This window comes from Arvicola amphibius, chromosome 4 (assembly GCF_903992535.2).
Source record: "Arvicola amphibius chromosome 4, mArvAmp1.2, whole genome shotgun sequence".
Taxonomy (NCBI): Eukaryota; Metazoa; Chordata; class Mammalia; order Rodentia; family Cricetidae; genus Arvicola; species Arvicola amphibius.
This window is the reverse complement of record NC_052050.1, coordinates 71,413,852-71,431,221: the sequence shown is the minus strand read 5'-3', so window position 1 is coordinate 71,431,221 and position 17,370 is coordinate 71,413,852. Positions and strand designations below refer to the sequence as shown.

The 17,370-nt window shown below is 42.0% G+C and overlaps 2 protein-coding genes across 2 annotated transcripts; both read left to right on the top strand.

Annotated features, from left to right (window-relative positions):
- Positions 1 to 5,123: 5,123 nt before the first annotated feature.
- LOC119811501 (olfactory receptor 10-like) lies at positions 5,124 to 6,086 on the top strand. Its single transcript, XM_038325428.1, has one exon. It carries the CDS (start codon positions 5,124 to 5,126, stop codon positions 6,084 to 6,086), a length of 963 nt encoding a protein of 320 aa, XP_038181356.1.
- Positions 6,087 to 16,219: 10,133 nt separating this feature from the next.
- Positions 16,220 to 17,155, top strand: LOC119812393 (olfactory receptor 10-like). The gene has a single exon (XM_038327029.1). It carries the CDS (start codon positions 16,220 to 16,222, stop codon positions 17,153 to 17,155), a length of 936 nt encoding a protein of 311 aa, XP_038182957.1.
- Positions 17,156 to 17,370: the final 215 nt, after the last annotated feature.

Sequence of the window (17,370 nt, the reverse complement as noted above, 5' to 3'; positions counted from 1 at the left end):
ACAGGTCAAAATCAGCCTGAGCTATGAGATATGTGACTAGGAATGATTTGTGACCTCTGCCTGAGGCCATCATTGCATTCGTGTGAGGAGTCATTTACTGGTGTCCTTAAATGTTTGCAAAAGGCTCCCAAGAGATTTTCTTTTCATGATTCAGAACATGAGTATAATCAAGAAGACCCCAGTTACCAGAGTGAAGAAAAACACTGTGAGTGACTGAGAAGGTGTCATAACTGCAGCAGCTGTCACCTGAGTGATAGATACATGAGCAGTGTGCAGACAAGGGGAGCCAGAAACAGATGCCATCAGCCTCGAGATAATTGGGACACTTTAGATAAACCTAGGTACTGTGGTTGGGCAGAGCAGTGTGCCCTCTGCAGGACTCTAGGCAATAGAAAGTGGTGCACATCCCCCACAGGTGAATCACAGAAGCAGCCACTTGAGCCAAGATCTTGCTTCTACAGAAGGAAGTCAGTGGAGAATGGGGTGAGGGAGTCTTCACCTTTGGGACTACCTTGCATTGGGAATCTCACCTTGTACCCCAGATCTCCAAATAAAAGAACAGCTCTCAGGGAAGTAGGATATGGTCACAGTCCACTTCTTAAGCAATACTGTAATCATTGCGAGAATTCATGCTCTCCTAAGGCACGGCTAAAGAGCTGGAGCAAGGGAGTCAAGTTCCTATGGAGGACTTTCACATACCAGTCATTATTCTAGGCACCAAAAGTAGACGGCTGAATGAGATAGGTCAACTTACAGATTTAATTTCAGACCTAGTGACTATCCTGAATTATGTTTTTCCAGGACTGGTTGTGTGAGGTAGAGTGAAAATAAATGAAGGAATTTAGCAAGAGAAAGTAGAAATGATAGATCAAGGAGTCAAGAAGTTAATTACCCAGAAATATGGCAGGAGTAACTGAAGGACATAGTGGGAAAGTCATAAAAGGCTGAAGAAATGCACATGGGTTTCATCAAACAAGTCCTGGGTTTAAGGATGTGTACAGGTGTGGGAGATGCAGCATTTGGTGGACCGGTGGAAAGAATGACTTCCAGGCTCACTTCTAAACCAAAGCAGTCACAGCTGAGTATTATGTTGCATTTAGGCTCAGTTTGCATTTGATAAAATTCCATAGCTAAGTCAGCACTGCTGGTTTTATTTACCCTTTGGTCAATACATCCAGGCCATTTTCCCTTTCTACTTTTTTTTGGTATTTAGAGACAGGGTTTCCCTGTAGTTTCTAGAGCCTGTCCTCGAACTAGCTCTTGTAGACCAGACTAACCTCGAACTCAGAGATCCGCCTGCCTCCCGAGTGCTGGGATTAAAGGCGTGCGCCACCACCGCCCAGCCCCTTTCTACTTTTTAAATGCATGGCTTTAAAGCATTCAATTTTATCTCTTCCATTCTTTTTTTTGTCCAGCTAAAAGTTTGCAGTTCAAGCGAATTCTGCCTTACATATGTGCTAGCCACTAAACTGTCTTCAGCATCTTTGTTAGTTATGCTGAGATCCTTTGGGATTCCGAGTCCGTCATCTTTCATATAGTCAGTCTAATTTGTGTACTGCAAGGATATTAAGCTATCTACATATCATTAAACACATCATCAATAGGATGGATACAATTAAAATCCTTGTGCTACTAATTAAGGAGCTATATGAAACTGCTTATTCTTTCCTTCTTCAAGAAAACAAATATGGCTGGACATCTTAAAGTACCAGGCACGGTACCATAAGAGCAATGTACTCATTAATACAGTCAACACTTGTTAAGAGCCCGTTTCCCCCAAGAAATCAATTGGGAAATGAGTAGATAATTGAAAAGACCCAAACACAACTTAATATTTAGCTGTGAAGCCTGGAGGTGGTGGTGGCACACACCGTTAATCCCAGCACTCGGGAGGCAGAGGCAGGTGGATCTCTGTGAGTTCGAGGCCAGCCTGGTCTACAAGGGCTAGTTCCAGGACAGGCCCCAAAGCTACAAAGAAACCCTATCTCAAAAAACCAAAAACCAAAAACAAAAACATAAAACTTAACTGTGTGGACAGACTGCTGGTAGAAGTAAGTACATGCTGTCATTTTTATCCTTTTAGAGTGTTTCACGGCACTTAATCCTCATCAAAATCTTGTAAAACATGATTATTTTATTCTTGTGTGAAACAAGCCTGCAGAAAGGTGATAAAGTCCATATGCAGAGGTGAGTGCAGCCGTCATAACTGGCTGTACTCAACTGCCGTAGTCGTCCAAAACCATTTTGGGTGTCCTGGTTACTCTGTGTGTATTCATGCTTTGTTTCCCAATTCACCTCATCTTCATATTTCCCACAGAGGCTTCAAGCACGGTAGTCAAATACCTTCCTGGAGTGGCTATTCCAGCGAGGGCACTGTGATGACTTCCAGTATAGTAGACTCGGTACAACAATTAATGTGTTAATTTGCCAAATCTGCTTGTATGGAGCAGGTGCATGGGTGAAGGTTCTGTTGGTTACTCACATTTTTTCTTCTTTCCTGTATCCTATTCAGATTTTTTTCAAGCTATGATAAATGTCTACTTAAAGGGAAAGTTATGTTTATTCACACCTGCCTAGTATAGTTTGTTAAAATGCATTCATAGTTAATTCTCGAAGTTGCTAGACAACATGGATTTTCATAAGATTGGAAAGGAGAGCCAATTGTCTCCCTCAAGTTATTTAATATCTACTGCATGCCATTAAATTAGCATTAATTTAATGCCTCTTATACACTGTAAGACAAGACCTTACCTTTTTCCCCTGTGTTCCTAAGTGCCTAGGAGCTTCTCAGCTTGGAAGAGAACAAGGAAGTGCAAAACAGTTTGTTGAGTTCATCACGAGCATCGCTGATGGGGCAGGGGCAGTTAAAATACTTGTGGTACTCACTGAAAAGCAGTCGGAAAGTACAGACAGAAAACACAATGAAATTTTGACTTAAGAAGAAAAGATGCCTTTTCCTGGGAAGTTCAGAGATGGTTTTATCCGTGGATGAACGTGGGTACATGTTTCAGGCATGCTCTATTATGTATGTTTCCATGCATGGGAAGCCACGTATTTACCTTAGGCCATTTTGTTTCCCTGCAGAGACAGATGTATACGCTTCTTGGTCCTTCTGACAGACGCCTGCTGACATGAATGAGCCTTTTGTGAGTGCTGCAAGGATCACATACACTCACCAAAGGGAAGCAAGTGAGCACTGGGGCGGGAAACAGATTGTGATCTTAGCCTGGCTGATTCTGGATCTTACCTACTTGCACAATTTTGCCTCACAAGCCAAAAGGCGATCCAGTCATGCCAGCACCATTTGTTGAAGATGTTTTCCATTGTATAATTTCAGCTTCTTTGTCAAAAATCAGGTGTTCATAGGTGTGCAGATTAAATATCCAGATCTTTGATTCAATTCCATAGGTCAACCTGTCTGTTTTTATGCCAGTACCAAGCTGTTTTCATTACTGTAGCTCTGTAATAGAGCTTGATGTCAGGGATTGTGATGCCTCCAGAAGTTCCTATATTGTACAGGATTGTTTCGGCTATCCTGGATTTTGTTGTTGTTGTTTTTTTCAATGTGAAGTTGAGTATTGTTCTTTCAGGGTCTGTGAAGAATTGTGTTGGAATTTTCATAGGGATTGCATTGAATCTATAGATTGCCATTTTTGTTATGTTGATTCTACCTATCCAAGAATCTGGGATCTCTTTCCACTTTCTAGTATCTTCTTCAATTTCTTTCTTCAAAGATTTAAAGTTCTTGCCGTACAAGTCTTTCACTTCTTTGGTTAGTGTTACTCCAAGATATTTTATGTTATTTGTGGCTATTATGAAGGGTGATGTTTCTCTCATTTCTTTCTCAGCTTCTTTATATTTGTACATAGGAGGTCTACTGATTTTTTTAGTTGATCTTGTATTCTGCCACATCATGAAGGTATTTATCAGCTGTAGGAGTTCCCTGGTAGAGTTTCTGAGGTCACTTACCATGATGGGGAACCTGCTGCAATAACTTACCTGAGCTAATGGGAGTTCACCAGTTCCAACCAGGCAGAGAAGGATCCAGCATAGGACCAAACTAGACATTCTGAATGTGGGTGACAGTTGTATGGCTGGAGCAGACTCTGAGGCCACTTGCAGTGGGACCAGGATTTCTCCCTTCTGCTTGTATTGGCTTTTTAGAACCATTCCCTTTGGATGGACACCTTTCTCAAACTAGACGTAGTAGGAAGGGACTTGATTCTTCCCCAAAGCAATGTGCTTTACCCTCTCTGAGGAGTGCATGGGGGTAGAGTAATAGGGAGGTAGAGGGAATGGGAGAAGGGGAGGGAGTGGGAACTGGGATTGGTATGTAAAATGAAAAAAGTTTGCTTTTGTTTTTTTTTTAAATAAACCATAAAAAGGAACAAATGAGAACAGCACTAATGCTATCTTTTTGTGAGGTTCATGTTATACATGTATGTATTTTGGTTTTCTTGGGTGATGGGATAGGATATATAGGATCTTACACATGCTAGACAACCTCTTTATGTGTCATCTGCACCTCAAACACTACATTAAATTTTAATAAAATTTTTATTAATCCTTTGAGAATTTCATACACTGCACTTTCAACATAGTCACACCTCCCCCAAACTTCCCATAACCTCCTTCTCTACCTTCCGTCCAACTCTGAGCTTTCTTCTTCTTTTTACCACATCCAGTCCAGTGTTGCTCATCTAGTCTTGATGTCTGCTAAACCTATTAGGGGTCACATCATTAAATAATACAGACTCTTCCCCTCCCAGCAGCTGTCAAAGGCCAGGTAACAGCATTTGGATTTGGAACTCAGTGCCATCAGGGAAGCAATATAGAATTTCTACCTTCAGACAAAGAAGCCTTGGGCCCAAAGGAATGAGTTGTCTGGAAAAATCCAGATGGCAAGATTGGAGTTCTAAAAAGGGCCACAACACCTTAAACCAGAGATTTCCTATCTGATGAACAGAATAGAAAGAATGTTGGATCCATGGGATGGATTAGCAAATGAGAAGATGATGAGCATGAGTTTTGAGTATTTGTAGACTATTGACAGTAGTGTTTTAACCCATACTCCTCACAGGAAATAAAGAGTTGAGTTTTAGTGTTTGTACAAGTGAAATGCTATGGGAAACTCCAACTCCACTTCAAAAGAGAGTTTCATTTTGGTGGGTTTCTCAGATTGGCCTCAACTACAAGGCTTCTTTTTTGTCATTATTTTGATCTTCTACTCCCTAACTGTCTTTGGCAATACAACCATCATCGCTCTTACAAGACTGGACATTCGACTGCACACTCCCATGTACTTCTTCCTCTCCCACCTCTCCTTCCTGGACCTCTGCTTCACCACGAGCACTGTGCCCCAGCTCCTGATCAACCTCCATGGACTTGACAAGACCATCAGCTATGGAGGGTGTGTGGCCCAGCTCTTCATTTTCCTTGCTCTAGCCTCCACAGAATGTTTGATTTTGGTGGCGATGGCCTTTGACCGCTATGCTGCTGTGTGTAATCCACTCCACTACACCACCATTATGCAGCCCCTCTTCTGTAGGGCATTGACCATCGCCTGCTGGATAGGAGGCCTTGTGAACTCTCTGATTCAGACAGGACTTGTGACGGCCATGCGACTCTGTGGCCATCAAATCAATCACTTCTTCTGTGAAATGCCCATATTCCTGAAGCTGGCCTGTGAGGACACAGAAGGAACAGAAGCTAAGATGTTTGTGGCACGAACAATAGCCTTAGCGTGCCCTGCAGTTCTGACTTTAGGCTCCTATGTTCACATTGTTCGGGCTGTACTAAAAATCAAGTCAAGGTCTGGACGCAGAAAGGCTTTTGGGACTTGTGGGTCCCACCTCGTGGTGGTGTCTCTCTTTTATGGCTCTGGCATTTATACATATCTTCAGCCAGTCCGCAGATATTCTGAAAGCAAGGGAAAGTTTGTTGCCCTTTTTTATACTATTGTTACCCCCATGTTCAATCCTTTGATCTATACCCTGAGGAACAAAGATGTGAAGGGGGCCCTGTGGAAGGTGCTGGGAAGAGTTACAGGCCCTGGAGTAGTATGTGAGGAGGAGAAGAGCCAGTAAAATTTCTGTGGTAGCTCTCACTCTAGAATGCCATCTGAGCTTCTACTGGCCACAGCAAACAGTCCAGTAGTTCTCAGGATGTTAAGGCCTCCCTTTTGATTACATTGTAAGAGGCTCTCTGTCAACATGCCTTGCAGGTCGGGATCTAGGGCCTTTATACAAAGCAGAGTTAGATGTTACTTATAACACAGTTTTCCACAAGAATTTACTTGGAGACTATACTCTGGCCACACTGGGAAGTACTAAAGAGCCATAGGTATTGGGGCAGTGCTGAGAGATGTAATTAAGTGTGACATTACTTTTTATGAAGTCAGTGATTCCTAACACTGGGCCTAATTATTTAAGTCATTAGTTCCCTCACCTACCTATTTTTAAGTATATGTGGGCCTGGTCACACCCTCCCAACATCTTAAGGCCTGTTTCTAACTTTCCTGACATATGATACCCTTCTAGCTTTCTCATGGTTTCTGTTTCTGAGAAAATAAGGAGATCATGGTCTGAGACACTTCACTCCGCATATAGAGCTTTAGATCTTACATAGGTATCCTGGGGAAAGTTTGACAGTCTCATTCCAATACCACAGATAGACTGAAGGCACAAATACAAAAAAAGAACCATATTGAATTTTCAGGAAAATATCATATGGAAGATTATGTTATGGCTTTATCTTGGAGATCGTTTTTTTTATTTTTGGTAGCTTAACTAATGTATAGTAATTGCAAATGTCACTGAGAAGGACATAAGGTCCTGAGACTACCTCTTAGCTCTTCTATGGGTTCTTTGCCTGGGTAGAATACCCAAATTCAGACAAAGCTGATTTCCAAGAGAAAAACATACAAGTGTTATTACTTTATGTATACATGAAGAACTTCACAGGAGAGCGACTTTTCAAGAAAAACACTGAAACAAGTTGTTTCTATAATTTTCAGGCAAAGAACAAATCATTTGTGAAGGGATAGCAAGCAAATGGATCTCTAACAAAGTAGTAAATTCTAAAGATTTTTGCTAAGACACATGCCTGTAGTATGAAAGCAAGATTTAGATGAGTGTTACTTTAGTTGGTTCATTTATTCAGGTTCATTACAGCCCTACATTACTCGTCTTTGTGACAAAGTCAAAATCATCATTATGGTTTCCTGCATGTAGGAAAAAGCAGGCTACATAGGCATGCCTAAAGCTGCATTTTCTCACATGATTTCAACTTCAAGTAATCTATATTCTAATACTATTTCTATTTTATTTTATATTTTGAAATAACCTAGTGAAGTCCTTCCGTTGTTTTGGAGTGTTGTATAATGCTTCAAAAGACAGAATGCAATGGCCACTTTGGCTAATTGGCATGTCTGTCACCTCAAATATTTATTATTCTTTATTCTGGAAACAGTCATAATCGCCTCAACTAGCTGTTTTGAAATGTACAATTAAATACTGTCAGCCATTGTTGTCCAATATGCTAGAAAATTTTAGGAATTATTGTTCACGTCAGAACAGATGAACCACTCAGCAATTTCCTGGAGTTTATTAGTCATCAGGGTACTTAATAGGTGCTTATAAAGTCTCATTAAAAGTGGACTGTCCGTGAGATATTTGGACTAGAGTGAGAAGTCATACAAGGCCTGTAGCTACCATATCTAACAGGAATTGAGATGGGTTACAATGCATGATCAGCAACATTCTATGCTACAGAGTCTAGTCACTTGGAGTTATAAGATTCAAGGAGGAGGGGAGAAGGGGAGGAAGAGGAGAACATGAGGTGACAGGATGGTTGAGATGGGGGAAAGACAGAGATGGAGAGCAAAAAAGGAGATATCTTGATTGAGGGAGCCATTATGGGGCTAGCAAGAAACCTGGCAGAGAAATCCCCAGGAATCTACAAGGATGACCCTAGCTAAGACTCTAAGCCAGGGTAGAGAGAGTACTTGAACTGGCCTTGCCCTGTAGTCAACTGATGACTGTCTTAAATGTCATCATAGGACCTACATCCAGCCACTGATGGAAGCAGATGCACAGATCCACAGCTGAGCTCCCAAAGTCCAGTCGAAGAGAGGGGGAGAATATGAGCAAAGAAGTCAAGACCATGATGGGGATACCCACTGAAACAGCTTACCTGAGCTAGTGGGAGCCTATCAACTCTGGCCTGGTAGGGAGGGAACTAGCCTAGGACCAAACGAGGCCCTCTGAATGTGGTGACATTGTATGACTGGGGCAGACTGTGAGGTCACTGGCAGTGAGACCAGGATTTATCCCTACTGCTTATTCTGGCTTTTTGGAACCCATTCTCTTTGAAACCTTGCTCAGCCTAGATATAGTGGGGAGAGCCTAGGTCTGGCCTCAAAGCAATGTGCTAGACTTTGTTGACTCCCCATGGGAAGCCTTACCCTCTCCGAGGAGTGGATAGGGGGTGGAATGGGGGAGAAGATGGAGGGAGCAGGATGAGGAGAGAGAGTGGGAACTGGATTTGGCATGTAAAATGAAAAAAAGATAGTTTTTTTAAAAAATAAATTTAAAAAAAGATTACATAAGAAAAAAAGATTCAAATATGGGAATGTTCCCTAACTTTTGGGTGAGGACTCCCAATATCTTGTCTCATGGTCTTGCCACATATAGGGCAAAAGATTTTTATAAATTAGGGATTCTCAAGGCCAAAGTTTTTAACAATAACTCCTCTAGCTCCTTAAAATTTTACTCTCAAATATGCAGTGACCTTTTAAAATTTCTTTTTATTGTTTGAGCATTCATATATGCATATATATGTTCTAAAAAACTCCCACCCCACCCCTCCCCTGCTCCCCTACAACGTTTCCCTTCCAGTTTCATGTGTTTCTGTTTTTGAAGCCACTGTATCCACTTAGCTGCCTTTGTGGGCGTGTGTGCAGGACCGTCTGTGAGAGCACCTGTAGCCTCTCCAGGGAACAGCCTTGAAGAAAATCAACACTTGCTCCGCCAGCAATTGTCCATTGTTAGTAGCTCCTCAGCAAGGGGTGGGACTTGGTGAGCCCTCCGCCTTCCATACTAGGACTTCGGCTGGTTTGATCTTGTTTAGGTTGAGTGTGTGGTCACAATTAGTGTGACCACACGAATACAATAACCTTGTCATGCCCAGAAAAATACTATTTCACTGCAAGTGTCCACTACCTCTGGCTCTTCCAATCTTTCTACACTTTCCCTTACAATGGTAACTGAGCTTTGCGGGGAGAGGGCTTAATATAAATGCCCCATATAGAGCTGAGCACTCCACAGTCCCTTAGTCACTGCACGCTGAATACCTGTGATTCTCTGTATTGGTTGTCATCTGGCAAAAGATTTTTTTTATTGAAAATAGATTTTTTTCATACAATGTATTCTGACCATGATTTCCCCTCCCTGAAACTCCTCCCAGATCCTCCCCACCCACCCAAATCCACACCTTTTATTTTTCTCATTAGAAAACGAAACAAACAAACAAATGAGATGGGGGCAAATCAAGCAGGGGAAAAAGCACATGAAACACATACAGATGCAGAGACGGAGACACACTTGCCCACAGAGAAATACTGCGAGAAATCATGATATGTAAGCAGAAGTCTGGTGAGGTTTTTAAAAACACAAACAAAGCATCAAAAGACAAGATACCACTGAGTTCGCCTTGTCTTGGCCATCTACTGCTGGGCATGGGGCCTGCCCTTGAGTGTGGCTTGTGTACCCAGTGAGACGTCACTGGAGGAAATTAATTTTTCCTATGTACTGTAAGGTGCAATGAATTGTTTAGCTGCTACACAATCCAAATGAAGTCAGAGAAGAAAGCCTTCTTAGCTAAGCAGAAATTCATATTTGTGCTTACCGTGTTGAGTCCCCTTTGGGATCACAGTGGTCATCCCTAGGCTTAAATGGTTTTCACTGGGAAATCTCCAGAACCCTTAGTCTTCATGGGCAGCCATTACTAGAGCCAAAGGCCCATCTTCCCTTTAGAGGGAGTGACTTTTCCACTTTTGAGGTTCCCCTCTTTGCAGAGACAGTGCCCTGGATTTTCACAGTGGTAGCAAACACTTGGCCTCTTAGAATCCTCTTTTTCTCTGCCTGAGACTGCCCCACCAAAGAAAATACTGATTTTCAAGTTTATTGTAGATAAAACAGAATAGAAATAAGAAATGGTGATACATTAAATATTGGCTGTGACATACATAAAAACCTCAAGCTTTTCATCAAGGAAATAAATGTTTATCTAGTGGGATCCCTTTCACATAGGGAGAGAATAAGAGTGTTTTCTGGGGAGTCCATAGAAGGAAATGAACCCATGCGTGTGGTAAAATTCCAAAGGAAGTGTGGAATTTGGCCTGACTGTTGACAGGACTTGGGCCAAGGCAGAGGAAATATGAGGAACCTCATTATGTAGGGTCTCACGAGTAAGTAATGGCAAGTTGTGAGGATGCTGAATCAATCTGATGGGTTTGGGCACAGCAGAGAGAATAGATGGAGCAGGTCTGCCAATTGGTTATAATTGCCACATTGGGGCACAGAGGTCTCCAAGGCCACACCTGATCAACAATTTTTTTTTTTTTGTCAGGAGGAATAGATAATGCCCTCAGGACAGAACGAAGTGAGGTGTTCACACTGAGGGTCAGGAGATGTCTAGATAGCCTTGAAGTCCAGAGGTACTTTGGTAAAGTACCAGGCTCTACCCAGCCTCAGCTGGTTAGGATACACATTGGCTGCGCAGGGGGACACCTCTACCTTCTAGGTTTTGAGGCTTACTTACTTCTCTCTGGGTCAGAACTATGTATAGTCATGACTTCTCCAGGATAGGAGCCCTGTCCTAAGGCCTCTATACCCCATAAATGGACCAGTACCTCAAAGAAACAAGTCTACCTTGAACCTCTCTAGACACAGACAGTCTCAGATGTGTCTCACAAGCCAACAGACTCGAGGGTGGTAAATGAAATGATTCTCTCTTCCAGAACTCTAGGTGAGTAATGATTGTGTGAGGTGTTCAGGATTCACAGTTTAAAATAAAAAAAAAATGGCAAGATTCCACTAGGCAATTGGCACTGGGTTCCACTGGTGGCCTCTTTTGAGCACATATAAATGTTAAATTTATGAAAAAGCATATTTTATCATCGATAGTCTTTATCAGCATCTGTCTTCTCACCTGAACATGAATTTCAAAACTAGGAAGGCTTACTGGAAGCACAGACAATGAGAGGGAAATCATCCTTAGACAGAGACATAAAATAAGCAATTTGCCCATTTAATCTTTCATGTCCAAAAAAAAAAAAAACCCAGCTGGATTCAAACCATGATTTTGTAGCAGTAAACGCACAATGCTGGTGTGCTGTTTGGAGTGCCTATCAGTACTGAATATCACCTTAACCTATGGCCTAGTATGGGATGTTGTGTGGTCTTGGTGTGAAAGGACACTATCCAGATCAGAATGTTATTGGGGCCGGAGGCTGCTTTGGTGTTTAGTAAGGTTTGATAGTGAGTTCATATCCCAGACACTGATGAGAGAGTGTCCTCTGTGGTATACTAGGGAGAAGTGAACTTAGATTAGGTCTTCAGTTTCACAGTTCACAGTGAAAGTAATTAGGAAAGAATTCTTGAGGACTCCCCACCCTTACCCAGACAGAAGATTAAATGTAATGGTTTGAAAAGAGCTCCATGGTGGTCTGACAATATTAGATTAGTGGACTAGCATGAAAGGGGAAATAACACGAGCTGTTGGGAAAAATTCAAACATGAGACCTGAGCAATAAATTCATTATGAAGATTATGCATGATACACTAGTCCGCGCACACACTCACGCACACCAACACACAGGAAGCTGAACACAGATAATCACTGACTTTTCTATAGCTGAAAACAAAAATATGTAACTGTCAAGAGTGCTTTGTATGGCCCAAAGAGATCTGGAACAAGAAATAAACGTTTAAAACACATACAAAACAAGTGTCAGGGCTGGGGCGTAGTCTCCAACATCTCACTCCATCATCCAATGACTGCAGGACCATCTTTACAGCATCCTGATCAAATCCTCGCCTTTGAGTGAGCAGGTGCCTTGCCAGGTATGTGAGAATCGCTTCCTTTCACGGCGGTGTATTTTTAGATCACTTCGCTCCTTCTTCAGTTCTGTTCATATCAAGCCACAGTCTGTCTTCTTGGGAATGTCACCAGTGGGTCTAAGCTTGGACCTCTCAAGAACAAAGGGGATTGGGTGTGTTTTCTTATGTGGCAGGTTTTAGACAATTTACACGTGTTTTCTAATCTAAAAATTCTATTTAGAGCAACTGCTCCTCATCTAGGGTGTCTACATGCTTTGTCGACTGTATTTTCCTTTGCTCTGTTATCAGAGTGTTAAAGCAACTTACCACCAAGGACTTAACACTCCATATTCTATCTGACTGCCAGGCACCATATTTTTATTTCAGGATGAAGTTGTAGGAAGGTATTTGTGGATGGATGGATGGATGGATGGATGGATGGATGGATGGATGGATGGATGGAAACGCAAGCCATCACGGAACACTTATATGTCAGATAAACATAATTTTCTTCTTTCCTGAAATATGATATTTGAGCAGTATGAAACAAAAGATATTTTAAGTTATCACCTTCTCTCCAGCTTGCATGAGACTATCAATTTTCCTTTATATTTGGAGGTATTTTGATTGAATAAAATCTATTATCCATGTATTCTGAACCAACAGAAAGCCTCAGTGCTACCCAATCCCCTAAACTAATGCAACCAGAATCTAATCTTTGACTGGACTATGAGATCTAGAAATGTAAGTAATAGGAAGGAACTGCCAGTAGCCCCTCACTGAGTTCATAGTGAAGAAACTTGAATCTGAATTTAAAAACTAGATAAGGCTCCAGACACTTGCATTTTGTCATTTCCTGGTACGGATACAAGGAGGCTAACCTCCACATCTGGGCCCAGGAGAGAATAGAGGAACACTCTGTGGAAGATGTGAAGTTGTTGTAACTGCAACAAGTGGTACCTAAGTGATAGGAACACAAGGAGAGGGAGGGGGTGTCGCTGAACACAGACAGTCACTAGCTAGCATCAGTTTCAAAAGAGAATTAGAATTATACTACAGACAGCGTGACTGTTCTGAAGATCGGGCCAGTCGCTGCAGAGACCCAGGGATTAGAATGGCAGATCCATTCTCCCAGAGAAGGGACTCGCTAGCAGGCGTGAGTCTTGTGTGTGCCAGATGAAAGTCAGCACAGCTGGAGCAGAGATGGAAGAAGTAAGCTACAGTCGATGTAGCTTACTCTCATTGCACACTGGATTCCAGGTACACAGATCAGATCCAGGGAAACAGGGCTACCTCTACATCCTACTTTCTACACAAGACCGAAACAATGGCACTGCTTGGTGCGTAAGGACCTGCTCAAAACAGGACCAGTCTGAGCCTGCAGCCTCGGGATTGTATCAGGCACTCTCATGCATCTGTCATTACTCTAGGTCCAAAAATTTTAAGTCCGAACTTCCTACCCTGATTTTGTCAGAAAGACTAAAAGAGCTTGCATTTTCCCATTAATTTGATTCATAGCAAAGTGGAAGGCTAACGATATTATCCAGCAAATAGTTGACATGATAGATCAACGAGTCAAAGGAAGAAATCCCCATGAAGACAGAACTGAGAAACGAGCCGTGGAGAGAGAAATGGAGCAATACACTGTGAATGAGGAAGTGAGCCCAGGGCTTCATTCAGCAAGCTTTGATTTGAGAATATGCACATGAATAAGAAAGTACCTTTGGGTTTCCTCCCAGACTAAGGTTTGTTAAGGTTCTGTACCACCATTTTTATTGAATCTTAGTTTTCTTTTGTTAAAATCCATTAGTGAAAAGGACATGACTTTCTCGTGTTGAGTCTTTGGCCACTGTGCTCTTTGGCCATCTTCTAGTTTCTAGAAACTATTGTCAAATGGTTCCCTCAGTTCTGTGTGTGTCCAGCTGAGGTTCTGAGCCTCAGTTCAGCTTTGCCTGTTCAGTGTTGTTTTATAGGCTGTGGTAGCCACTTGATGTCATATAGCTCTTGGATACATTGTGTTAAAATCTTTGCGGATTGGGATTTCAGGAATTTTTACAGAACAATTCTTTTGATGTTTTGTTGAGTTGTAGATATGCTAAGAATGTCTACATGATCACATGAATATAATTGAGATTAAACTGTACAGCATACCATTAAATGGGAATAGGACAGTGTTGGTTCTTTATTATTGCACAGAAAATAAATATATCCGAGATATTTGGGTGTATCATACACAATACCAGGGTGTGGAATACATTTGTTAATTCACCCAATGGTACTCATTGAGAGGCTTTCATCCTTCCAATACTGCACTGTGAGATTGGGGCACAATGTTGAATAAATTCAACAGATCCAGTTGGATGGTCTTTAAAGAGTATTGGTAGGACACACGAGTATTAAAAATATATATGACACATCCTTCATAATTTAAGAATGCATGAGAGCCGGGCGATGGTGGCGCACGCCTTTAATCCCAGCACTCGGGAAGCAGAGGCAGGCGGATCTCTGTGAGTTCGAGACCAGCCTGGTCTACAAGAGCTAGTTCCAGGACAGGCTCCAAAGCCACAGAGAAACCCTGTCTCGAAAAAAAAAAATTAAAAAAAGCATGCATGACAGCATTTAATCCCCGTCCAAAAAAAAAAACCTATCTTATATGTGCTGGTTAAAAAAAAAACATATAAATTAACACTTTGTCTTCATAATTCACATTTTCTGTATCTTTTCCAAGAGGGCACTAGTATGATACTCAAGTGCATTTCTTGCAGCATTGCTCCTGAACAGTGCCATTAGCAACCTTCTAATGCAGATTTAATAAGAAGGCAATACAGGAATTTGGCATAATTTCTCACATTAAGTAGAGGTGAAACTTCAGTTAACCACTGATTTCCTTCTTTGTGATGAACCTTTTCATATGCCTTTTATATTTTTATCACAGAAATGTTAACCTTTAAAGGCAAGCAATTTTATGCATATGCTACTTCCATAATTCATTGAAGTGTGTTCATGGTTAATTCTTAGGTTTCCTGAAGGGATATTTCATAAGACTTGAAGAACAAATCAAAGGTTTCACACACACAAAAAGCATTTAACATTTTCTACATGCCCTGGATGAAAGCAACAGTAAGTCACCACCTGTCACTATTAGTAATGCTAAAATACTTAAGGGAAGTCACATCTTCTTAAACTCACTCTGTCACTGAGTTGTCTGGCACCCAGGAACTTGGAGCTTTGGAGGAACATAAAGATTGTCATTGAACACAACAGATTCTAGAGAATATTGCTGCAAAGAACTTCTGGCTTGAGAGACTACTCCTCCTGGGAAGTCCAAGGGTGGATGGTTAAGTTGATTGAAAAAGTACCATACATCCCAAGAATAATGACTCATGAAGTGAAACAAATATGTTAAAAATAATTTTCCCCTAAAAGGACGGAGTTCCACTCTTCTTAATCTTTTATATCAGATGGCAGTGGTATTAACGAGGCTTCCCAGATCGGTGCACTGACCATTTACACTAAGCGGAAGGTCACAGATGTACAAGAGGGGACAACCATGTGATCTCAGCCTGGTTAGACCCAAGGGTTAATAGGCAGAAACACTGAACTTCATAGGCTGCGGAGAGCAAAAGAGAAGACCATAGAATACTATGTGCATTTCTGTACAGTCAATAATTTTCATTTATTTTGTTTGACTTTAGAAGTTCTTGGAATCAAAACAAGCCTCTACCACCAAGATGAACGCTGGTTCTGCATTCAATTTTTTTAAAATGCAGTTTCCAAGTTATTGTAAATGGATACAAATGTCAGTTCTACTAGGGAGGCAAGATGTCAACCCTATTTTCAGAAAAGAAAGTATCAGATTCAAGGATTGACAAACCTGGCTGAAGTTCTGGAACACACAAGCAATAGGACTAAGGTTCAAACAAAAGCCCCATCATCTGAATGCACTTATCTTTGCATTAATGAGAGAAAGACAATTTGGCATCTAGAACTGAGCAGTAAGATGGAAATCAAAGGGCCTGGTTTGGGAAAACTTAGGGAATATTGGGAATGTTGTTTAGATTCACGTTCTTCATAATGGACATTAAATTGGCCCCTGCTATTCACACACATGAAAGGCTATGGACAGTTTCAATGACAGTTTAGGAGGGAGCTTCATTTTGGTTGGCTTTTCAGATTGGCCTCAGTTGGAGCTCCTTCTTTTTGTCTTTATTTCAATTTTCTACTCTCTGACTCTCTTTGGCAACACCGCCATCATTGCTCTCTCCCGAATGGACGTTCGACTGCACACTCCCATGTACTTCTTCCTCTCCCACCTCTCCTTCCTGGACCTCTGCTACACCACCAGCACTGTGCCCCAGCTCCTGATCAACCTCCATGGACTTGACAAGACCATCAGCTATGGTGGGTGTGTGGCCCAGCTGTTCATATCTCTTGCTCTGGGCTCCACTGAGTGTGTGCTCCTGGTAGTGATGGCCTTCGATCGCTATGCTGCTGTCTGTCGTCCCCTGCATTACACAATCATCATGCACCCCCTTCTCTGCCAGGCATTGGCCATTGCTTCATGGGTAGGAGGCTTCTTAAACTCTCTGATCCAGACAAGTCTCATGATGGCCATGCCGCTCTGTGGCCATCAACTGAATCACTTCTTCTGTGAGATGCCGGTTCTCCTCAAGTTGGCCTGTGAGGACACGGGAGGAGCAGAGGTCAAGATGTTTGTGGCCAGGGCTATAATCTTGGTTTTCCCTGCAGCACTGATTCTAGGCTCCTATGCACAGATTGCCAGGGCAGTGCTGAAGATCAAGTCAATGGCTGGACGCAGAAAGGCTTTTGGAACTTGCGGCTCCCACCTTGTGGTGGTTTCTCTGTTTTATGGCTCAGCCATCTATACATACTTACAACCCAAGGGCAGCTATTCCGAGAGTGATGGGAAGTTCGTTGCTCTTTTTTATACCATCATCACCCCCATGCTCAACCCTCTGATTTATACCCTGAGGAACAAGGATGTGAAGGGAGCCCTGTGGAGGGTACTAGGGAGAGCCACAGACTTGGGCTAGGGGAAGAAAATAGGGCCAGTACAATCTTCTGTAATAGCTCTCATACCCTTAAGTCTATCCTGTTCTCTTGAGTAAGAAATAAGTCTCAGAATTTTGTTGCTTTCCTCTTTTAGAGTTGAAAGTCAAGATCTCTTTAGCCTCTTTCTCTGTTAGGGTCTAGGGTTCTTGAAAGAAGGGGCTCAAAGCTGATTTAGCTCGAGCAATGCACAAGAATA

What these genes read in the sequence shown, in the direction of transcription:
- LOC119812393 (XM_038327029.1), top strand. Translation starts at nt 16,220, where the DNA reads ATGGACAGTTTCAATGACAGTTTAGGAGGGAGCTTCATTTTGGTTGGC.
- LOC119811501 (XM_038325428.1), top strand. Translation starts at nt 5,124, where the DNA reads ATGGGAAACTCCAACTCCACTTCAAAAGAGAGTTTCATTTTGGTGGGT.